At 37.3% G+C, this 25,111-nt stretch overlaps 1 protein-coding gene across 4 annotated transcripts in view; it reads left to right on the top strand.

Moving 5' to 3' along the window:
* The window catches only part of TENT4A (terminal nucleotidyltransferase 4A), a 59,499-nt gene extending 35,521 nt beyond the window's left edge, over positions 1–23,978 (top strand). The window contains exons 10-12 of one of the 4 annotated variants that reach the window (XM_027743249.2): positions 226–398; positions 11,675–11,833; positions 21,741–23,978. In XM_027743249.2, coding sequence (XP_027599050.1) covers positions 226–398; positions 11,675–11,833; positions 21,741–21,917 — 509 coding nt within the window. In that variant the 3' untranslated portion in view covers positions 21,918–23,978. Of the gene's footprint in view, positions 1–225; positions 399–11,674; positions 11,834–21,737 lie in introns of all 4 variants that reach the window. The other 3 variants (XM_027743248.2, XM_039386924.1, XM_039386923.1) reach the window with 3 other exon arrangements.
* The last annotated feature ends 1,133 nt before the right edge of the window (positions 23,979–25,111 follow it).

The following is a 25,111-nucleotide window of genomic DNA, read 5'->3' as shown; positions in this document are numbered from 1 at the left end:
AAAATTTTTTCTTGAATTTGATGTAATCAAAATACTCATGCCTTGAAATTAATCATTCAGATATATAGGAAAAAATAAAAGGAACTTGTAACTTTCTAACCCAAGACTAGTTTTCTCTGAGCCTGTTTTTCAATTAGCTTGTTAAACTGCAGTTCTTCTTAGACTTCAAGGCCTTTATGTTTGTATTCTGTGCTCTTAAATGATAGTTATGTTTTCTCTTAACAGATAATAGGTTGAAAATAAGAGACCAGATAGCTCTCTGCAATGGAGAACAGCAACAGAACAGGGACTCTGAACCACCTTACAATCAACACTTGACTTTGTCATTGGGCAGCACACAACAGTTATCCTCGGGCTCATCTGCGTCTTCGGTATCATCACTCTCCGGCAGTGACATTGTAAGCTTTTTCTTTTAATGGCTTAAACTAATAAGAAGCAGAGTTTATCGTATGCTTCAAAGCCTTAATTGATACAACAGCACGTAATGTGGTACTGTCCCTAGGCTGCTACAGCAAATCAATAATGTCCCCTGCTCAGAAAAATTACTGAAATCAAATATTTTTTTCCATTAAATTTAACGGGTCTTATATCCATCCTAAATCTTTGGTACCCTTTGTGGTAGTATTTAGATGTAATGAAATATAACAACCCAATTTAACAGTTGCTAATTAAGTAGAAGAGTAGAAATATGTCTTCGTAAATCCTCCTATTAAGCAAAATCTTCCACTATCGAATTCTGATCCTTTTTCCTCACACCCAAAATTGAACATGAACTTCATATTGTGCTGTGAAGGTGAATAACATTCCTTACTATTTTTAGCCAAGCAGTCAGTTCATGTTTTAATGGTAACAGAGCACTCAGGTAAAGTCTTGTCAGCTTCCTTATTTGAAAGTAATTGCCGGGCTTTATTGTAACTTCCTGGAAGAGGAGGCTGCAGTCTCTTGAGGTATGTTCCCAGACTCTTAAGATTCTGTAAGATGGGGTTTTTTTCAGTATCAAGTTAAATCATTGCAGAATTAGGCAGTGCAGATTATAAAGCACAGCACTGCAAGACGTGAGGTTCTCACTGTAAATCCTGCTGAAGCATTCAGTCATAGGTAGAGGCATTGATGGAACAGGATGTAATATGCAGTCAACTACAATAGTGAATAACTGGATGATGCCAAGAGAGGTCCAATACCTGTTTCTTGACTGTTTCAAAAACTAATCAAATATGGAATTAAGAATTGGGAATTGTATTCAATAAAATTTCAATAACTTTTAAGAGACAAGCACCGTCTTTATAGGTTCTGGTTACTTTCTAAAGTTATTTTATACTACTGATTTTTTGATATTGATTTGTCTTTTCATACCACTTCAGTAAATATGGCAAATGCTTTGGCTGCGCCATCTGACCATTGGAAAAAGAACAGCATGATGCTTGCCACTGATACTGCTAGCCATGTTCCTGGTTTAAGGAAGTCAGTAGGCAAGGTTTTGCTGTAATAAATTTTATAAGAAAATGCAAATATTGGCCTAATGTTGTGCACTCCCAACATAATGGGTGGTGAGTGTTTATGAACTCCCCTTAGTCCCGTTTTGCCTGATAGAAGATGGAACTTCATTGCCTGATGCCAGACAAATGAACAAAAAGTGAAAAGGAAGCACTCAACAAGACAGACCTGAAATCTGCTTGGGCATCCACAAAGTAAAAGGAAATGCTACCTTTTTTAACAAAATAAAAGACATTATATCCTTGTCCTTGTGACAGTCTCTAGTTTAAGGCCTGGTCATATATTGGCATTATGTCCTTAATAGACCGATAGCATGTTATCTTAATTTGGAATGGAATGGCATGTTTCTGGCAAATAACTGATGAGTTCATCCTACTCATACTTGGGCATTTGAGGAGGAGCAAGTTCTGGTTGAGCAGTCCTGAGCTGCACCTGATTGAGGAAGAGAAGTCTATTCTGCTGTAGTCAGGCGATCTGTGCCATGATCTGGCATAATGCTATGCCCAGGTTGCAGCAGAGGAACCTCTAGCATGTGTGACAACTTGGTATTTGTGCCAAAACTTCTGGTGCAGTACAAATAGGTATGAGCTTTGGTATCAGCTTCAGGAGAAGGGAATATGAATATGATGCGTCTCATCACTTTAGAGTTATATGTAGTGTTTCCTCTGATCTTGTGGAAGGGTCGTTCTTCAGGAAGGATTCTGTATTTATTTGAAGTTAAATCGCCTAAACTTCTCTGATACTGGAAGACTTGAAAGCAAGGTACAGATTACAAAGAAAATGTAGGAGACAAGGAGACCTGAGAGTGACAATTTGCTGGTCTGTTCCCAAAAATTAAATTTTATTTTAATAGCAAGATATTCATCCCTATGTCATTATAAAGATATTAACTGTTAAATTAGAGGGACTAGATAGTGTGTTTGCTTTTCCATTTGCTTTTCCATTTACTGCTGAAGTCTCACTGGTAATAGTGATCAGCTGCATCTGGACCTTTTTGAGGAAACAGACTTGGAAACTTGTGACATTAGTTATCATATTGCCCCTCTCCAGCCATCCATGCTAGCAGAAAAGGAGTTGTGTTCTGAAGTCATCACATCACTGTACACCTGCAGTAAGTCTGGAGACCTTGCATCTATTTGTCAACATGTCCTGGAAGCAATATTGGCTGTATGTATTGAGTGTGCAGGAGTTATCAAAGTAGTGCAGTATTGCTCATAGGGATCCTAGAATTTTTATTAAGCCCTTTGGTGTAATAGTTGGTTGTAATATAGCATGCTATGTGGTTTTTAAACAGATTTGTTTTCTTGAAGTTCTGACAGCAGTACAGGTTTTGCCTTACAATCTTATAATTGATTCAGCAGCTGAATAGACAAGGCTTCTGGTGTCTTGGACTTATGGGCCCTTCAGATACAGCCATGGTTATAGATTTATTCCAGCAGCAGGAGAACAGGTCTTGGAATAGAACAAGGAGCAGGTTTTTCTGGAGACTGGATTGGCATAAACCAGAGCTAGCATTTAGAAGTCAACCTTTCAACATCTGTATACACTCTGAAAAATGGATGTGTAGAGATATGAGAGCTTACACTTACTACCCTGAGTTCTTTGCATTTCTGCTACTACTTTCCTTTCTTCGGGGACTATGGCAACCTTTTGAAGATGAGAACTTGTGTACTTAGGAACAAGACAAGTGCCTTCTTCAAGGACAGCCTTCTCTTTCCCTGTATATTTTAGATTTATGTGCTTTTTCTCAACCCACCACCTGAAATTCAGGAAGAATTTTCACATCTAGAACTAGCTTGCTACACAGCCCAGTGTGCACATCTAATGAGACCAAATCATAATCTGAACAAAAAGTATAATTTTATGGATTTTCCAAGGCAGCAAAGCTATTTACAAAGTGCCTTATGCTAGCACTATCTGGCTAATGAAATTCTAATTGTGCTGTCTTTCATGTGTCCTAGTCAATCTTGGTCACAAAAAACAGCTTTTCAAAGGACCAGTAAATTTTGGATCAAAAACCTCATGGAAAAGAAACCTGTCTTCTGATACCGTTGTTATTACTAATGAGAGAGCTGTTCCGTTTATGTGGTTGTCTTACTGTACATGTCAATTCAGTCTCGCTCACCAGTACTTCTAATGTAGTTCTTTACAAAATGCTGAATGTTAAAATTCCTGCCTTGTTACCTCAGCTCTATGAAGAATGTAAATATTAGTGATAAGGAGCAAACTGAGGAACACATGAGAAAAACAAGGACTCTGATCACCAAAACTTATTAAACTGTTCATACATTTTTCTGGATTCTGTTTATTATCAAACTGATCTATGTAGTAAATCTTCTCTCATTGAAGCCTTCTGCTCTGCAGGTATTTAAAATACCCTGTACTGCCCTGACAAATAGCAATGTATGTTCTTTATTTACTCTTGCAAACAGGTAAGTTGTAAAATACTATGCATTCCCACGTGATCCAACAAATGTTTAATTGAATAATGGAAGATGCTTTATAAATGACTTTGCCATCAAGGACAGTGAAAAGTGTGTGAGTGTTTACTCTGTGGGAGCAAGAGTTAAACTGTTCCATAACAGAAAACAAGCCTCTGGCATTAGGAAATCTCCCCTTGAATTAGGTGAGTGTTATGAGAATCTGCAACCAAGTGAAAAGAAGGATGTTTGCCCCCAGCTCTCTGCTTGTTCTGGCTAGTTGCAGATGTCAGTCTCACAGCCTAATCAGTGACCAAATTCCTCATGAAAATGCGATTTTTTTTTTTTTTTTTTTTTCGTTCTGGACCTGCACTCTGGTGACCTGGATTTCTTGCTGCTTAAGCATTGTAGAAAAATGCTTTCTATTAGGTCAGGAAGTTGTAGAGTAATGCTGGAGAATGCTGTTCATCAAACTGCCTGATGAACAGTCTCTGCCAAGTGAAAAATAATCCTAGGTATGTCTTATTTTGGTCTGTTTTGATTCCTAGTGCTAAGTATGCTCTGAAGTTTTGATGCTGTTATGCCAAATAAAGCTTAACATTTTATGTGACGGTGATACCTGCATAATCAGTAACAGATGTCATGGCTAATAGGAAAATTTAAATCTCTTTTCCCTTACCCAATAGATATGTAATCTCATATCCAGTGCAGCACAGAATCTCCAAGTTGTCTGTTAAAAGTTTGGATCTAACAAATTTCATGCACTTTATCTCAATGTTTCTGGTGATAATGTTGTGTGGGCTTGTATGACAAAATGATTTTGTGAAGAGTTCTGAGATCTCAAGATTACGTAATAGTGCCAAGGTAGTTGAAGTTTCAGTGAACAAGGTACCCCTGTAGTCTAGCTTTGGGGATGGCACAATCCTTGCCTCTTTTTAAACTTTTAGCATTTACAGTATCTTCTTTCAGACTGTTCTTGAAATTTTACCTGTAAACCTTGCAGATCAGGCTTCATAAAAACCTATTGTCAGAATGTCAGTGCTTGATTTCCCCACCATTCTGCCCCATCAGCTAATGAATGTGCTGAGCAGTACCTTCACTGTTCTGGGAATGTGTCTTTTCACTATATCAAGTACTGTGTATTCTGAGAGTAATATATAAATATGACTAATAAGACTAAGACTCATTATTCTTCCAGTTCTGCTGAATGCGTACAAGATCCACACTGATTTTGGAACTCCTACTTGCTTTGCAGTAATTATGCCTTGAACTCAACATGCTTAATGAAGTTATCACCACCTCACTTTCTTTCTTATTAGCTGAAGACCATGAATTTCAGCTTATTAGCTGGAGCCATTGTAATTCCATAGTCACAGAGAGAAGTGATAGAGTATATGACTTACCTTGTCCAGATAAATGTTGCACTTTTTTTAAAGTTAAGTTTGCAGGTGTAAGGTATATGCTTATCTACAGTAAAGGGACAGACACTTTAGAATATGTAACAGCTCTTCTCGTAGTCTTGTTAAATCAGTCTTAATGACTGATTAATTTGCAGGATTGCAGTTGAAATTTTGTGTGTAAGGAGAGAGAGCAGAAGGGGGTGGCCTTGTAAAATCCTTAGTCTGAGAGCAAGAGCTACACAGATTTTCTCCTTTTCTCCTACTTGCCTGAATAGTCTCATGTCCTAATCAAAGTAGCAATTCAAATGTATGTTGATAGTTGATCATCTTTATTATTATACAGATTTTTGTCTTGTCTTCTCCCCTTCCTGAACAAATAGAGACAAGTTCTTTAAAAGGCAGACCTCTTGATGGTTAGTGTAAGTGCTGACTTGCAGCCAGCTGGTCTCCACATGAAGCAGTGGGCAACCCTGAGTGTACAGGGACTGACAACCTGATGTTACTGAGAAAAAACATTTGATTGACATTTGATTTGAGGAATTGAGGAGTTTAAGCCCCATATTGTTTAAAACTCCACTCTTTTTGCCTGCTATTACTGTGCAGATTATGATTGGTTTCTGTGAACTAGAGGGGAACAAATTTCTTTTCCAGTGCTTCTTTTGCTTATTTTCCTCTTTCACCATATAGCCCCACATTTATTTTTGTGTTTTTTAACCTGTATCTCTGACCATGTGCTGTTTTATACTGTTTCACGCTCATCATCGGTTTCGTGCTTCCTATCAGTTCCTTGAGCAGTCTTTTATCCATATCCACTTGAAATAAATTTCTGCAAAGCTGCAGGAGGCACAGCGTTGAATACAAAATTCCAAAGTAATTTTATTTAATAACAAGTTATTCTAAGCAGCAGAGGGTACAGAAGGAATTTTTATGTCAGAAAGTAAAATGGGATTTTACTGCTGTGATGTCAGTGAAGTAAGGAGAGAAGCACATAATTTTGGAAGTGTCAAATTCAGACTAGTTTCTGATGCCATAGGCTAGTTGCAGTCTTGCCATATCTTAACATTCCCTCCCGTGAAAAAAACCCACAGAGGGTACCTAAGCCATTTTAGGATGGAAGAAAACCTAAATTTAGTATTTAGAATCTAGAATGATGTATGTTCAGCTTGCATAATGAGTCCTGTAATTTAGTGCATAACTTGAAAACAAACTTGAAATATTGCTATATTGTTAACAATACAGACCAGATGAAAGCCCGTGAAATGAAAGTACTGGGATAACAAAGGATATTTAAAATTACCCACTTCTGTGATCTTTTTATTTAAGATGACTTACCTGAAATACACTGAGTGTTGATAAAACATGGAATAAGCTCACAGTAAGGCCTGGCAGGATATAATGAGGTGAGGTTAAAGGGGTACTGTGCTTGTATTTAATCTTGGTAGATACTAATTAGATTACATTTTTAGTTGTTCTGTCAAATGAACACTAATGCTTTTGGAGGATACATATTTTTCAGTTTGCTTGTGTATCCTATATCTCTTCTTTCACCTTTCCCCTTCTGTAATCAAGATGACCAAGATACTTTCCTTTTGCAATGAAAGGCAGGAAAATCAACCGATTTCATCTTAACTCGAGACATTTGTATTGTTTATAGGCTGGCCGGTGGAAATGGTGCAACTGTAACGATTCAAGTTATCTACCTTGTGACCTCCTGTAGAAATAGAAATGTTGTTCATCTCAATTCTACTTTATTTACACCATAGCTGAAGTTGTGGCTCCAGCTACCAAGAAACAGCACAGGATGTGGAAAACATGAGATGAGGGTGGGGAGCGATCATAAAAACACCTTGGAAGCATGGTGGTTTATCAAGCAGAGTTAAGTACGCTGGGGCTAAAACCCAGCTAAACCCTGAGGCTAAAACCATTCAATTGAGAGCATGCATTCAAGTTCTTCTTTTGCATGTGGCTCCAAAGTATGAAATTTTGAAGTCCTCTGGTGTTGCTTTATGTTCAAAGGAGTGTGGTTTTACACTTTTACTAAGCCAGTCGAGTAGTTAGATGTACTTGCTACCAAAGTTTCCATTCATTAGCTGCTCCTGCTTTTCTGCACTTTTCTGCACCTAATCCTGTGGTGAGCTGATTCAGAAGATGAAGCTAATAAGGAGATTACTGTTTCTGTGGTTCACCTCTGTGTTTTGGCTCATAATCATGCCAGATGATAATGCAGGTATAATGGAGAAGGCTAGAATGAGAAAAGAGGCAAAAGGAGTAAGACTGGCAGCAGTTACTGTTAAATCACTGTAATTGTAAGAAAGGAGAGGAGCATATGAAAAACCCTGTGTAGTGTAAAGTGTTAACTATAAACACCAATTTTCTCACAGTTTTCAGTTCTTTGAAAGCAAAGATGGAACACAATTTTTGAAGTGGTCATTGTTCTCTCACAGCTTTCAGCTTATGAATGTTATGGGAAAGAGAAGAAACATTACTTAATTAGTGGAAGAAGTTTTGAGAATGGAAACAATAGGAATCTTTTTACCAAGACCTCAGTAGTGCATTCTGGGAAAGAGGAGCGTAAAAACCCAGATCTATCACATTAGCAAGAAACTTGCATTCTATTGTTTAAGTTTTTATTTCTGAATACTGACTTCTAGGATAGCCTCTTTTACCACTGGGCCAAAACTTAAACATATCATTAATTGATCTTAGGCCACTCCAGCTTTTAAAAAAGCCTTGGAAATTGAAAGCTTTAAAATGATAGCTATTGTTTGTTAAGAAGTTTCAACTTACTACACCATGAAACAAAGCAGATGGCACAACTTTTTCATCATACATTTAGGCTGATGTAAAGGAAGCTTGTGAGGATAATTGGCACATGAAATTCATGGAAACTGAACTATTGTCTTGTTGGATGATTGTACTAATGCACTTTACCTTGTATCTTAAGCCTTGAGTTAAGAGCATTGAAATAAGCTCTTATGGCCAGACCTAGTTAGTAAGGAGCTTTCGACAAGTAAATATTCTCTTACTGTTGAGGTCCTGGGATGTTTTATAATGGGAGATGCATTTTGCAGAACAGAAGAAGGATTTTTTTTTTTTTTTTTTCTGTTCTCTTTGTATGTCAGGAAGTCTTGATTGTAAGACTGCTTCAGTTCTTCATCTTTCATATGACTGCAGTGTTTCACTGTTTCTGTCTATGCAGATGCATTACTATGATCAGTAACACTTGAGTTTGCATACTTCAGTCTTTCCAGCATTAAAGTAAATTACAGTCCTCAGTAATCAAGGCTGTGAATAGTAGAAATCTTCCTTCCAGGTACTACGTTCTTACTCAGAAAGTCAAAACTGATTTAAAGAATATATTTCGAAATAAAAATTTCCCAGTAGGATAAACCTGTACCTGCATCTCTTTAGAAGATATTTGCCCCATTCAAGAGATCAGGAACTTACCTTGGCTCTTAGTGCAGTCATTTTAGCTTTATCCCTAGATTATTTGCTAAAATCGAGGGGTCTTATCCCTTTATTTTACATTTGTCTTTATATAATGCGACCTCTGTGGCCCTTACTTTAGTAATGGTTAGAGCTTTTCTCTTCCAACATGTACCTAAAGTGGCGAGAGTATGTATTTACTTGTACGTCTTCTGAAATTCCATTATCCTTCAAGTTTGCACGTTATACTTAAGATCTGGTCCAGAAGATCAAGAAAGACTTAATCCCTCAGTGTAGGCAGTGCTTATGGAAAATCAGATTTGTTCACATTGGGCTCAATTTTCTGATCACTGAGGTTAACTTTTCAGTTTAATTAAGAAGAGTAATGCTGCTCTTCACAAAAGAGTTTAGATGCTGTTGAGAAGTTAGGATATCAACTCCATACATTAATCCTATTAGCAGTCCAAGATCGCCTCAGGAGAGAGATACAATCTGCTTGTATGAGATGTGTATCAGTAAATAACATTGAGACAGAAGAACATAGCTGTTACAAAATTAACATAAAGCAACACAAGGTTCCTTGTGGTGAAATTTGTCTAATCTTAATTAAATGATATGACTCCCTTTTCCATCTGCTGCTCCTTCCTGACTGGAGTTAACTTTTCGTTGCACAAAAGCCCCTTAGAAATCTCATAAATGAGGTGTCACATCTGAGTTGGGTATGTCAGCCTTCAGGGCTGTATCCAAGCAGAAGTGAGAGTTCTTTGAGTGGAGACACTAAAATTGTTCTTTGGTCAGGTTTGCGAAGGTTGGATTGCAGAAGATAATGCATTGATTTGGATAGACAGTAAGATCCCTTTTTCCATCCCATCTGCTAGTTCATAGTTACTTGTGAGCATGCTTAGAACTCTGTTCAAACATGACTACCCTTACATTATTTATCTCTCTTTTTATAAGCTTTTTATTAATTCCATGACCAACAGTGTCCAAAGAAACTTCATTGCTGTGGAGACCTTAGCCTGTTCTTGTGGCTGATACTGTAGGATTGGGCAAAGGAGAAAAATGCCATCTAATCCAGGCATGTGCATATAACCAAGCTTAATTTTTTGGTCAGTGATACAGCATATAGCTTCCCATTATGATGAACATATTTATTAAACAGTGAACATCTGATCTCATAAATAAGACTTAATTTTCTGCACATATTCTTGTTACCAGTATGATCTGTCTCCAGTGAATTCATGATGCAGTTATCTGAAACTGCTTCACAAAGGCTTACTTTAACGTTCACCACTAGTTGAACTAGCAGGAGAGCAGCTCCTTTCTTTCTAGAACTTATTTTTTAGTAAGCACAACTTTGTATGGACCAATAAAAGACTGATTGTTCTAACAGTTGAGTTTTATTGAGGACTGTTTGTACTGGGAGTATTCACTTCTGCCGGGATGCAAATTTTGCTTTGTAGTAGTTAATTTCCTAGGCTACTCAGTATTCACAACTGTCTGTCTCTCTTAAATGATCTTCTTCGTCCCCAAGAAAAGCTTTAAAATATTTTCTTTTTTCTGCTCTTGAACAGCCTATTCTCTAACTGAAGAATCTAATTTAGAAAACAAGGCCATGTGAACATGGCAAGTAGTAGTGCTGGAGATCTATTTAAATATGTGAAGAGTCTTTGCTTCCAGGCAATTAATCTTTAGAGAAAGAGCAATAGAATATTTCAGTATTTATTTTAACAGTAAAGATCTGTGATGATGTGAGCCAGTAATGTCTTTTAATATGGTAACTCCTAAACTACTAATTGGCCAAGCCCCATCTCTTCCTATGCTTTGAGCCAGATGACTGGGAATGGAAAAAACACTCGTGATTTGGGATACAAAGTAGGTTTTTCCATTGTTTTTAAGTTCAGAATGCTTTGGAGTTAAGAATATGGTAAAAAGCAGCAATAAAATGTAGGGAAAGCTACTTTTGCCATTATGTTATAGCTGAAAAATAAGTTTTGGGAGATCTGTGTTCAAAGTTGTTTCAAAAGGCTGTAGCTTGCTTTCCAACTTCCTCGACCTACAAAATAATTGGTCGCTTGAGACCTGAGGGGGTTTTCAGACTTCAGTAATTCCTATAAACCCCTAAATCTGTGCTCCCGTCTTTGCTTGTTATCCATTAAGTGCTCCAGCCATACTGTGTTTTAACATTACCTGTATGTCTGATTATGATGCATCTGAAATGGCTGGTGATCAGGCTGGAAGGAGAAGAAGGAATAGTAATCAGTCATACCAGTTCCATTACAGTATCTTTTCTGTAATCCTGCATCCATCTTGCATCCCCTGAAGAATTATCAGATTTCAGGTGGGATGTGAGGGGAACAGAACTCCTCATGAGCAGTGGAGTGCATGACTGGTGAACATAAATGAGTCTTAACTGGCAGACCGTCTCCTTGTTTCTTGGTAGGTGGAGCCCTAACTTTGCTGTTGCTGGGTAGAATGGGAGAAGACTGTAACAATTACAGTGAGTAACTTAGAAATAAGTACAATCCAGAACATTGTTCAGAGGACTGAACTGCCATGACACCTAAAATTCTAGCCCTTCTGTAGCTTAGTGTTGGTGTTCTTGTTCTGTTTTTTTCTCAGCCTTAGTTCCCCTCTTTTAATTTGAATTTGGTAGAGATATAACTTTGGCTTTAGATTGGGCTGACTGGAACCTGTGATTGCCATAGACCTGTTGACATTGTCTCCTTAATATAGGTTCAATTAAACTTTTGCTAGATGTGTAAAATAAACATTGTACTGGCTTGTATTTTACTTTTTTACCATTGAAAAAAATAATTATATTTTACAGTATTCACATGAGTTGATATTTGGGTGCATTTTCACATGCATAGTCTGTATATACTGTACTTTCTGTAAAGTTGCTTTTCTTTTCCCCTTTTTCTCTGCCAAAAGGAATCAGATACACCACCTTGCACAGCTCCTAATGTTTACCAGTTCAGTCTTCAAGCACCGACTCAGCTTATGGCCAGTTTACCCCCCGCATTGCCTATGCCAAGTGGTAAACCCCAATCTGCACCTACGGGAACCTTGATAATGGCCGCCAGTAACCAGGTATGAGCCAACTAAACGGAGCAACTCTTTCCTGAGAAAGGGATCAAATCGGAAGTGTAGATCATTTGCGCTGTGCTGTCAGTCTAAAAACCTCTGAAGATAACCTTCATATAGCCTGTGCTAAGCTTCGTGTAACTGTAGAAGTACTTAGCTGCCATATCAGAAGCGGGGGGAGAAGAGTGGGTGGGGAAGGGTTCGGTGTTTGAGTTGCATCTCCGCATATAAGAGCCCTTCCACAACACAGACACGTAGGAGTAAGTTAAAGAGCGAGTGTCAGGTGTCTTGACTCTTGAAGTTGTATTTGAGAGTCCTGGTGCCCAGCTAGCGGGATATTTGCAGATCTTTAGGCTGTTTGAGTTCCTGTTCTTCGATTAGAACCTTCACGTAGATGGTATAGCTGTAAGCTTGTTTTCGAATCCAAAGAAAAGTACTGACCTTTCCAGGCTTGTTTGGTTGTCTTGATTTTGAATTTTTAGATCTGGTTACACTTGTAACTTTCTGTAATATGTTTTAAAGATAGAGAACAGAAAATTAATTATGGACAAGTCTACAAAAATTTTTACCAAAAAATAAAATGTGTACATAAATGTGCTGGGAGGTGAATGTATTTTGGCTAATATAGCCATTATAGTACAAGGGAAAGTAAAATCATCAGTTTATTTTTTCTTTTTTTTTCAAATAGCCTTGGTGCTGCTTATTATCTGCCAGAAAACATTCCCCCAGTCTTGATTATTAAAACTATTAATATGCCTCACATGAAATTTAATGCAACTTGTGGGTTGTTGTAGGTTGCCTACGATAACAAAATAGTAAGCTGATTTCTTTGAAACCTAGTTTTGGTCAGGTTCTTACAATGTTTTCCTTCTTTTCTGAGTCCTTCTATCAGAGTTCTTGAGAATCTAGGGCCAGGATATTTTCACCTTAATGACCTTGCCTTTTTTATTTGATTCAGCGCTTATTTATCTTCATGGACTTTCAGTGGAACACTTTCTGGTATGTCCATGTCTCTGTTCCTGGGGAGCCCAGACCTGGGCCCTGCACTCCCATGTGTGGCCTCACCTGTGCTGAGTAGAGAGCAAACGATCACCTCCCTTAACCTGCCTTTGGTTTTAATTGAAGTGATTACACAGATTCCTCCCCTCCTTCCTCCTTTCCCTGCTTTCCCCTACTGCTCAGTCTTACTTGGGCAAAACCAGCTTATCTGCACAGGAAATGTTCTGTTAGTGAGAAGCTAATAAAACAATATACTGCTATTCTAGTGTCTGCAACTGAGTATTCACTTGTTAGTGTACAGTCTGAAACTTTTGACTTTTTTTTAGAATAAAACTGGAGAGCTATTTTAAGTTAAACTTCATCTAAAATACAGACTTAGTCTAGATTGTTTTCCTTAACAGCTCTGCTTTTCTGAAGAGGTACTCTGGCGTTAAGCTTCAAAATCACAAAAAATAAAATCCAATTTGGAGGCATGCGGTTGTTAGTACAAAACAAGTTGGCATTCAGAGTGTTTGCCAGTTGTGAAGAGGCAACGTGTTGTATGAATTTTGGATCTCTGTTGAATCTTGGAAAACAACTGCTTTGTAGCACTTTTTCTGGCTTTCTGCTACTTGGCTGTCCTTTCCAATGATTAACTGTTCTTTTAGTAGTTTATATAGTACTTACGTGTTTAAAAGTGGAAATTCTTCTGTGGTTTTTGCTTGACAAAGATGTACCCTTGAGAATCACATTAAATCAGAAGAATTTCTTGCTATCTACAGTTCAGAAATGGGATATGATTTCTTACCTTGAATTCACCAAAAGCTTGTATTTTGTGAAGTAGAAATGTACTTTTTTGATAAAGATTATGACTGAGTCAGAAGTGGGAAACGAAGCCCTTCTACCCAGAATACTGCAAATGTCTTTTTTTCACCTGTACCTTCTGGACCATGACTGTTCTAGATTAGGTTGATGGCTTTCCTTTTGCAGTTAATAAAACCTAAGACCATGCTAGTTTGTAACTTTTAATGGGCACATTCTACTTGCTCAGAGGACTCCTGATGGATTTAAACATGTACAAGCCTTTTTTCTTAACAGTAAGTGTTCTTTCATATTCAAAAAGTTTTGAAAGGGATTCATTTGTCTACATGGTGTATTCAACTTTTTCCCTGGTAACCTCCTCCACCTCAGTTCTGCTTGGAAAACTGTACCTAGATGTTGAATGCAACCCTCAAAAGCAGGAGGTGCCAATGTCAGGAGCAGTGAATGTATTTTGAACAAATTACAGCCTTCTAGGCAAGTCTGCTGCTGTTAAAGCTTCCTAATGTTTTCTTTTTTGAAACAAGCTTGGTGTGATTACCAATTCTGTTTACATACTGCATAATTAATTGGAAAATTTCCAGATAGTTCAGGGACTGATTAAGCTCCTGGCACAGGAGCTTTTCAGGATCATCATCCATCATTTTTCAAAGGTAATCATTCTTCTACTCTGCTGAAAAGCAGCTTGAAATGTCACTTGGGAGAGCAGAACAGTTTATGAAGCAGTGCTGTGCACTGGAAACATGCAGAAAAACAGATCCTGACATGCATGTCCAGATGAATGGAGGGACAGAAATTGCTCGGTATCTTCCCATGGAGAGGAAAGGACTACTTTCCCTGTTGTTACTTTGAGATCAAGTAAGTTCAATTCATGCTGGATTGCTGGATGCTAGGTCAACAATGAAGGCAGAAGAAACTTCCTTTTTCTTAGGTCTGAAGAACTCTTTCATTTCATTTTTAAGATGATTCTTTTTTTTTCCCCAAAGGGTTCTCTTTTGATTCCAAAGTATCTAAAGCCAGTAAGCACCAGCCCCTCTGCTGTATTGACTGGCTTCTAGTGTGTCTAAGACCATTTAGATGAGTAGTGTCTGGGAATGTGTTCATTGCAAATTTCATAACAGCATGCACTGGCTCAGTTGGGAAGCACCGGAAACAACTAGGAAATGAAACCTTAATGTCAGTGCTGAAATACCACAGTCAAAACTTAAAAAAGGACTTGCAGGAGTAGTTTGTTTTTCAGATTCTTTTGTGTTTTGCCAAATAAGGCCAGACACTTAAACTTATAAACTGCTTGTTTATACTGCTTTACAGGCACTTCTCTGGCTAAAATACTTTTGTTTCAGAGTTTGTCTTTATCTGGAACAATTGTTAATGGTGTTGCTAGTAGTCACTAGTAGTGCTGGTCCTGCTAGTATCTCTGAAATGATTACTGAAAAGTTAGCAGCATTGAAAACAAAATTGGTCAGGGACTTGAGTCAAAAATGTATTTCTTTTAGATGAGTGCAAGCAGTTAAGTGTAGTTCACCTGGATGAAAGAAAGGTTTGTAAAGGCATGTTTTAATTCATGTCAATGCTGAACTCTACCAGATGTTTCTGAGAAGGCAGGTATCATCAACTAGCCAGATGTACAAATATGCTGAATTCCCTTAGTATAATGTGATACTTCAGAGTTTTCAGTATGTTAGCTTCAATTCAAAAAAGACCTGATTTGTTCAATGGCATTTTTAAGCTGTTTAGGTACTGAAAGTTTTGTCAGTCAATCAGATGACATTTTTCTTGTTTTTTTTATCTAGAGCACACTCATTCAGGGTGGAATAATTTTTCAGTGTCCCTGCATTTTCATAAGAGGGAGTATACTGCTGTCTACTTTGGAAATGGTTTTGATTCTAAACATCAGACTACTATCTTCTGTGTGTGACAGAATGTTGTTTGGTTCTTGATTTAATACATGCAAAACTAGGAGAAGTGGATGATGTTTTATTTCCTTTCCTAAAGAAAGGAGAAAAGGAAAAACTGCCTCTGAGTTTGAGGTTGTTCAGCTGAAAACAGTACTCAAGATATTTTTCATCTTAGGTTGCGCTATATTTATATGGACGGTCTTTAAGTGGTGTTATCTTTACATGTATGGAAACTGACTTAGCCTGACCGGACCCTGGATAACCTAATCTGACTCTGCTTACAGCCAGAATGTTGAATTAAATGATCTCCAGAGGTCTCCATATAAATATCCAGTCTAGATGTTTATAGGACTGTGTGGAAATCTCTTGCCACCTTGGTGGTTGCTTCCTGAGTGCTTTTTGAGTTGCAGGAAAGACAGAGTCTAAATAGTAGTTTCTTAGAAACATAAACTCACCATAAATGACAGGCTTACTGAAATGTAGAAGTTATACCTTCTTTTTATTTTTGTAGTACTCCTTTATCTTCCAATGTCATTGTAATCAAATTTTTGCTCCTGAACTGAGATTGATTTGAATAATCACATATGCACTTTGTCTGCACAGTTTCTCACATGTACTGTATTGATATCAGCTCATCATCTAGAAAGTGGTTTGCTCACTGTGATACTTCTTTATTTGGAACAAAAAAGTTGAGTAGTCTCAGTGAGGTAAGATTTGTCTTTAAGGTCTGAAATTGTCTGCTGTGTGCTAAAAAAGCTATTATCTCTTGTTCTCCTTAATGACAAGTATGTAGGTAACACTTCGTGGCCCATGTCACAACATCAGCAAAGTTGCAGTTTGAGTTCTGTCTTCTGGTAGCATTGTTTTCACTCTCACCCCTCACTTTTAAAACTTGACTGGTGACAAGATCAAAAAGGGTATTTATTTTGCATGTCATTTTACTTTCTTTACTGTAATATGGTTCAGTATTTGCTGAGATGGCAATGGTAGTCTCTGCTGTCAGTCATTTTGGGACTAGGCCCTCTAGTCTCTGAAATACTAGTTTATCTTTGACCTGCTCATACTAGTATTGCCTAACCTGTTGTGAAAGGTGAAGAGAACCAAATGTTTCCTGTTGTGTGGTAGCTCTACCAGTAGTCTGTAACAAAGTGAAATAAGAGATGAAGGATTGATATAACCTTCTCCCTTGCAGCTTTAATTTTTCCAGTTCTCTTGTGTTGGAAGATTAGAAACATCTAAAACTTTTCTTGCTTTTGAGCTCTTTCTAATCTCCACTGTGATTTTTCTTTTTTGCTTCTCTCATGGCTGGCTCCATAAGATGCTGTTTTCCCTTTCTAAGGGGAACAGAAGGGGGCTTGGGGGTTTTATATATCTATTCAGGACTCAAGATCTTGTCAGTTGTAGTTGAAAGTAGCCAGTAGGTACCCAAAAGAGGGGAAGTGTCTTTGATATTTGCAGTGCTTTGGGCCTTATTTCTCCAGATTGCCAGTACTAAACAACTTCTGGAAGAACTTAGTTTGCTTTTGCTTGTCAGTTAAGAGTATGCCCAGGTAGCTGATGCAAATGTCTTGTAGAATCCTGTTAACTAATCTAAAGTAATGAGGCTTGGTTGGCCCTTGCCTAATACTTGGCTTATTGTTCATGCATATTGACGAAAATGTTGGTTAGGTCATTGTCCACTGTTTCTCTGAAAAACAATGAATTTATTTCATAAAGAACAATAAGTTAATTTTTTTAGTGTATTTCCAGATGTTGTTTTGTTCAGAAAGTAGGAAAGTAAAGATAAATCCTTAAAAAAGGGTTCTTTATCTTGTTGGGGGTTTTTTTTGTTTGTTTGTGTTGTTTTGGGTTTGGTTTGGTTTTGGTTTTATTTTGGTGTTTGTTTGGTTTTTTTTGTTTGGCTTTTTGGGGGAGTTGTTTGTTTGTTTGCTACAAGCTTAAAATAGAAAATTTGGAAATACTGAAAATAACTGTGAAATATTTTGAGGATGTATGTTAAGTTATTTAAGGGGATACTAAAATGTTAATGGTACATTAAAGTAGTTCTGAATACGATGATATTTCACATGAAATTATTTTGAGGTATATGAGTTTGATTACACTTCTGATCAACTGCAGACTAGTTTCAGTTCTGACCACTAATCCTGTAGTCTTATCAACAAAATAGTAAATAAGTGATCTTTCCAAACTGTCATGCCTTTTCTAAACTTTTCCTTTAGCTTTGTAAGTACTTACCATTTATTTTTGAACACTATATATAATCTCTTTAAAAGTTAAGAGTACAGATACTTTATTACCAATATTTCTCTGCTTTTGTTAGAGGTGCCGTCAGGCAAAAAAACCCCTAAAGACCAAAACATTTCAGAAGCCCTGTTTATGTTTAGACTTCAGCTCTGTTATGTTACTTATTTCAAAGACTAGGTGATTTCTTTTTGGCTAAATTTTCGTTTTGAATAATGACACTCTTTGAATATCAGAGGTTTTGTATAGTAAATTTGCTGGTAATTAAGAATAACATTTTGGTTTCCTTAGCAAATAATTACTTGGTATTTCCATTTCAACCAGATTTCTGTTGGTTGGAGTAAAGGCTGGGTACATCCTTTTCTTAGGGGTTTTCTGAGGCTTTTTTTTAGGGAGTGGGATGTGTGTGTTCAGTTTTTTCTGTTTTCTGTTAAGCTCTGGGCTATTTGTTTATATCTTTTTTTATGTTGTTGGTTTGGTTTGGTTTGGTTTTGGTGGGGTTTTTTGTGGGGTTTTTTGTTTGTTTGTTTGTTTTAATTGGAAACCTTTTTAACCTGGTATGTGATACAGAATTTCACCTCACTCCCATCCCTAGGCTTGGCTTAAATGCAAATTTGTTGGTTTTCCTTTCAGATCTAGCAACTTATTCAACACAGCTGAAAAACAATTGAATTCTGTCATTCAGTTGTTGAATCGATAGCCCTGTGATGGGAGAGGAGATTATTCTATCAAGAGGAATAGATCCAAAGAAGTCAGAACCTCTAAACTGCAGATTTCTCTGTTGTATTTCAGATGAAGGGCTTTGTCTTTGGATTATCTGATCTCATCTACTTACAGAGATGCCATCTCTCAATGATTGTGTGACTCCTGAGCATGGGAATGTCTAGAATTGTGTGCACAACAGAAGGGTGTTTTGTACAGCCTTTTGGGATTTCCAAAAGACATGAAATAAATTTCTTTTACCAAAGATCCTGAAAGCAGCTAAGTGAATGATGTGTCCCCTTCTAAACAATGAACTAATTGGAAGATGAGAAACAAGGATTCAGTATTTGTAGTAAATGGAGTTCACTGGGAAATCCCTGAAGGAGTTTTTGCTACCTGATGTCTGAAAGGCAGTGGCAAAGTTTTCTGGCTCCTTAAGGGCTATCTGAGAAGGGAGGCAGAAGGACCTTTCAAGGTGATGCATCAGGAAATACTGTAAACTTTGTAGAGAGTGGTGGACGCTGGGCTGACAGTTTCTTACAAAGATGAGATCTTTACACTTTTGCAGAACACTGCTTTGATAATGCTCTCTTGATTTCTTACTGAGAATTGAGTGTCAAGCCAAACTTCAGACATGTTTCAGAACAAAGAATAGAAATTAAAACATTGTGTAAAAATCCATATACATCCATCACAAACAGTGAGTTTAATTTTGCCTCTTACATCAGAGGAAAGTTAAAATACAAATGGAAGCAAAATAGTGAAGGATGTTAATAGTGGTCAAACACATGGAATTGCTTCTGTGTAAAGAAAGAATGATTCTTCAACCTGAAGAAGAAAAAGAGGAGGTATGATGTACCTCCTAGGTGTAGTCATCAGCAGTATAAGAAGAAGGTAGAGAGCAGAATGACAAGAAATCAATTACTCCAAGAACTGAAAAATCATCTAATCTGATTCAAATTAAATATGATGCTGATTTAAGCTGTGAAATGCCATAGCAGAGGACACAGGATGCTAAACTCTTATGGTTTCAAAAATCTGAGCGAACTAGCAAATAATATTCAGTTGAGAACTAGTAAATGTAAAGGCATCATCTCTGACTGAAAAAGTCCCTGAGTTAACTTCCTTATGCACTTGCTCTCAGCTGATGTGTCATAAGATAGATGGATTCAGATTCTGCTCTGATAGTTTGACAGTCTTTATCTTGATGGCCTAAAAAACAATGCAGAATGCTTCATCACTAGCTAAAGTTCATGTTCTCGCTAAATTATTAATTGTTCTTTGGAAGTTTGTTTACCTTTTGAACAGATGAGGGATATGACTTCTTTTGGACATGGGTAGATAACCTTAATTGACATACTTGCCGTGGTCCATGTCTCATCTTGTGATCACCTGCCTTTCTGCCTCCAATTTTTTTGCTGAATCCTCAAATTGAAGATGAAGTTGCCAGATTTTTTACATTTCAAGCTGAAGAGGATGGATAGGTTTGCTGATGAATGTGTGCTCCCTGTTCCAAGTTTTGTTCTGGTTGTACAGTAGCAAAACTAAAGTTTTGCTCTATTTTTCAGCATATAGTTGAAAGTAACTGTAATGACTGTCTGCTTTTAGTGTTTTAACTGTTGAAGGAGGGATCATTTTTATTGTATTTTGACCTTATTTACAGTAAATGCTTATATATAATTAAGTCAAATATACACTTACTGAACTAAAATACTTAGTGCAAGAATGGGACAAGATGGTGTGTTTGCTTGAAGAACTACTTGCCAAAAATATAAAACGTTCTAAATTTTTTTTAGTTTCATGTTGTTGATTTTCGTGAATACCTCCTAGTAGATATTTCACAACATATGTCAATAAATAAGGTTTGGGAAGTTGTATCTCCTATGAATGAGAAATTCACAGCTTGCATTTCCTTCTTCTAATTTGTCCTTTAATTATTTTGCTGTTGGTAGTCTGAGGGTAGCACTTGCATGTCTGTCTTGGGAGTCTAGAAGTTGCATATTGAAGGTTGATTGGACTGATGTAACATACACTGTACAAATTAAATAATAGTTTAAGGGATTTTTACCACCCTGCAGTTAACTGTAGTTATTCCTGAACACTAATCTTCAGCAGTTTTTCTGGATCCTCAGTGTCTCTTCTAATTATAATTTGACAGTAAAATGTTGCTTATGGAATTATGCTTTCAATAACTGTTTGTTTTGTACACACAGTTGTAATGATGGCTTGGGGTTCTTTCTACTCTAAACTTATTTGGAAAGACAGATAATGAAATATCTGCAGCTACTTTAGTATTCTAAGCAGTTGCCTCAAATGTTTACTTTGTGTTCCTGTTTAGCCACTTCTGGTTAGTTAGCTTTTGTTACAAGTAGTCAGTTGTCTGTCCAAAGTTATTGCTGTCAGACGTCAGGAAAGGAGCTCGCTTTGATGTTATCAGTATTTAGGAAATCTGTTTCTGCTTCGTCTTTTGAAACTCTTGTATCTATTTTAAGTATGTACATATTAAGCCAACTTACTGTATGCCATTAAGCAGTCAATAGAGATGGGTGTAGTACCTTATATGTGGTAGATTTACTCAGACTGCTACTAGATCTTTTAGGCAGTTTCTGTTCCAGGTTGTTGGAGATCCCATAAAGAAAGTGTCGTGCTATATTTCTGATCATTTAATTATTTTGCCTTGGTCAGCATGTGAGGTATGATCTAGGGTCTTTGTAGCCCCGTGATCAGACCAGTAGGATTTACAAGCTCCTTACATGCTGTACCTAGTTTACGTGTCGCTGAGTGAATTATGGGTAGAGCAGACTTGTGCTTTACATGGATCAGCTCATGTGATAAGACCCTTACATTCATCCAGGACATCTCTGAAAGTCTTGCTGAGTGTCTCACTTGGTCATGATCATGCTCTTGCTAAGATCCTCTAAAACAGACACCTCTGCCACAATTAGTATTTAATGTGGAAGTTCTCTGGTTTTATAAGGCTGATGCACAGTGAGCGTATTTCATACTGAAATCCAAGGGTTTTAAGGATGCTTTGAAATCTGAACCGTTTCATTTGCAGGACATTTACTTCAGAAAACACTTAGTAAGCTGTTAGTGCCACTGGACTTGCACAGCTAAAATTAGACAAGTATGAAAAGACCAGTTGCTTCAAGTGGTATTCAGTGGAAGTGACTTGTGTGTTGAGGAAATACAGCTGGTAATGTGTGCTTCATTTGTTGTTTGTATGCCTAAACTGAGTGCCTTTCTTTTTTTTTTTTTCTTTTTCTTTTTAGCAGCACAGTGGAATGAAGTTTTCCATGAAAGGAAATCATAACCAAGGCAACAGCTACAGCACCGTCAGCAGTGGAGGCATGAGGCAACCAGTTGGTAACCGAGGACACCACCAGTACAATCGTAATATATGGAGAAGAAAAAAACACAGAGACAGTTTGCCTATTAGTCTGAGCAGATAATGGCAGATGCCAAAATGACCTTCCCTGTTCAGACAAACTGAGTGAGTGCCACTCGACTTGGGGGATGGAGACCAGCGTCCAGCACATCGTTTTATTGGTGTTGCCAAATATCTGCAGCTGACTTCTTTGCATGTTTCTTTGTGTGGTGGTTCAATCCATCTTCAAGAAGTAGTTGTGCTTATCTGTGAAGCCTTATAAATGTGGAAGTTTGTTTTCTGCCTTCCCACAGTGGTTCATTCAGTGCCGAAGCAGCTCTGACAATAGAACTGCAAGGACATTTACAAATGCTGTAGCTTTTTTGCTGTGGCTACATCTGTTCCTTTGTGGGTTCTGTTTTCTTTTATTTTGGAAGTGAAGGAAACTTCAGCCCCTTGGAATTTTTTTTTTTTTATTGCAGCAAATCAAGCTGGGAATTCATAAAAGTAAATTTGCTGCTCTCCTGTTTTTCTTTCAAAGTTCAGAATTTTTTGCTCTGTAACTATTGGAAGTATGATTTGTGCAATAACTTGGAATTTTTAACTTAATTTCATATTGTCACATAAGTTATATTTAAGGGGAAGAGGTTTTTTAAGTTACAGATCCTTTCCCAGGTTGCATTATCTAAGTTGGGTTCATAGTTTTGGCAGGTTGTCTGAGCAGTGTTACAAACATGACATTTGGTAATATTTGAGGCTTCTTGATTCACAGTGAAAGTGCGATTTGGCTTACAGTTTTAAGAAGGTATTAAGCTCCAAAGCATTTTGACCCCGTGTTTTTTAGCTCATTGTCTGGCCTCTATCAGTTGTCTTGCTCTAACCAATGAGTTTTAATTTTATTCCTTTAAATAGACAACAAATCCAGCATTTGTAGTACCAGAAGTAAAACTTGTGAGAGGGATGGGAAAAAGGTTGGTTCAAGTCCTGATATGAAATTAAAAAGCTGTGAACTACACGCTTTGGTGAATTTTCATAACGTAACCTGTTAATGTTTGGGTTGAAACAACATTATTAAACAGAGATACCCGGCTTAAGGAATGTGGAGAAAGGAAATATGTTGATTCCATTAAGGAATCTGTATGCAGATGCATTAGTTCTGTTAAGAGCAAATATATAAAAAGTACTTCAGCTGCTCTAAGCATTACAAGAAGTATCTTTTAATGTGTTGCAGGAGAGCACAGCCCAGTGTTGTACACAGGATGAGTGGCTGGCACTTAACTTACAGATGCATACAGGTATACTATGCAAGTGTGTATTGCCATGACGAACACTGTCTTTAACTTTTTAAAAATGTACATCCTGCCTAACCCTGAGTTTTTAAAGCACCACAGTTGTCCTGGGAGTAGGTCACATCTCATGCCCTCTGACTTCCCTTTTTTTTAGTGAGAGTTCTTAAGCTATACAGAAAACTACAGATAAGTTATGTAAGTCCACTAGCAGAGGAAGCTGAAGAATCCTGTTAACGAGACATCTATATCTGTACGCAGTATAGAAGGTTTTAAAACTGATATCTGAGTATTGAAATGAGGTGTCAAGCATGAAGCTTTTTAATATGCTGTATGCCTTTGAAGCAGTAGTTCATGTTATTACTGAATCTGTTGAACACAAGCAGGTCCTTGAGGGGAGAGAGGGCAACATTCCAAAGTAGAGTAGTGCATATCTGTTTGCAAAAAGTTTGTCTTAATGCTCCAGACTCATCACAATTAAAAAAATAAAAAAGTTCTAAAAATTGTGAGCTGATTCATAAATAATATCTAAGGGCTGTTACATGAGCCTGTACTGCTTAGTCTTCACGCACTAGCAATATTGACCATAACTACATTAAAGAGCCTTCAGAGGCTTTAGTTGGTGTCTTATACTAGCATCCATTTTTAAAGCAAAACTCATTTGAAAAGTGGTATCATGTAACACTTCAGTCATGGTGAACCAAATAAATTGGCCTGGCTATCACTGTGGTTATGTGCTACAGGTTTAAAAAATAATGTTTAAATTTTTTGTGTGGACAACTATGTGGAAGCTAAAATTGACATATTTTTATGTAAAGTTTTCTATTCTTTGATTTTTAATAAACTTTGGAGACCAGTCACTCTTCTGTACATTTTTTTTTTTTGAAATTTCGTGATGAAGTAATACTTGACCATATCCCATTCTTTGATGTACACTTTGATCATCTACTTTAAAATTGTTCATGCTGAGCACCTTCAGAATGAGCTTGGATACCCTTAAACGAGCAAAGGAGCTAGAGGTAGTTCCCAACAGTATTCTTAAGAGGAGATCAACTGACTGATGCTTTGAGATACCTTAACTTTCCATATAACTGTTAATCTCTTTCTGTAGTTTCTATATTACTTTCAAAATATTTGTCTAGTTTTCAGCCTCATCAAAGATTGGTGGTTTTTTTTTTTTTGTGTTCTGTTAACCCTCTGAGAGGACTCTGAAACATCAGTACTGACTCTAATTGAAAATTTTAGAAAATGAGTCTTTGGAAGGAACTTGTATAAATCTGTGAACTCTGAGAAAGGGAACTGAACTGTTTTTAATAGACAGTGATGTAGGGTTAGGAATTACGAATTGGAGACGTACTTGGTAAGTCTTAATGAGTATCTGCTGGAGAAAAGTAGAAAAGTGGTGGGAAGGGAAAATAAGAACTCAGTAGTAGCTGGGATAATAAGAATTTTTTCTGTCAACATCAGTTTGCCAGTGGGACATGACTGACAGAGGGATATATAATCTCTTCAGACACAAAGATTAAGTGCAGCAGCATTGGTCTTGTCATTTCTGTTTCCCTGGGCTTCTCTTCCCTTTTTCTGTCCAGATAATGATTTTGCTTTTTCTTGCTACAGATTCTGACAAACTATTTATCCTTATTAGTAGCTTGCTTTTAATGCATTAGGTCCTTTGAACCCTCATGCTGTGATAATAATCCGAGATACCCACTTGATCTGTTTTCAAGCCTTACTGACTATTTTGTACACTGTTCATAGGCAAAACTAGCCACTAGATGTGGAAGGAAGAGACTGCAAACTGAATGGAGGAACCAGGGAGTCTGTCATAGAAAGAGCTCAGTTGTGATCTATCCCTGTTTACAAGAGATGTCAGTGCTGGTGTTGCATTGGACTTTGCACAGGGATGGAGTTACCTGCGCTGAGGCAGGGTAAGAATACAGAAAGGTGACTGCTGGTACAGTGCTGCTGGTTCAGCAGTGGTTATTTCCATGGA

This window comes from Pipra filicauda, unplaced genomic scaffold (genome assembly GCF_003945595.2).
Source record: "Pipra filicauda isolate LSUMZ 115617 unplaced genomic scaffold, ASM394559v2 scaffold514_size685291_pilon, whole genome shotgun sequence".
In the NCBI taxonomy this organism is placed as follows: domain Eukaryota; kingdom Metazoa; phylum Chordata; class Aves; order Passeriformes; family Pipridae; genus Pipra; species Pipra filicauda.
This window is presented reverse-complemented; position numbering and strand designations above follow the sequence as displayed.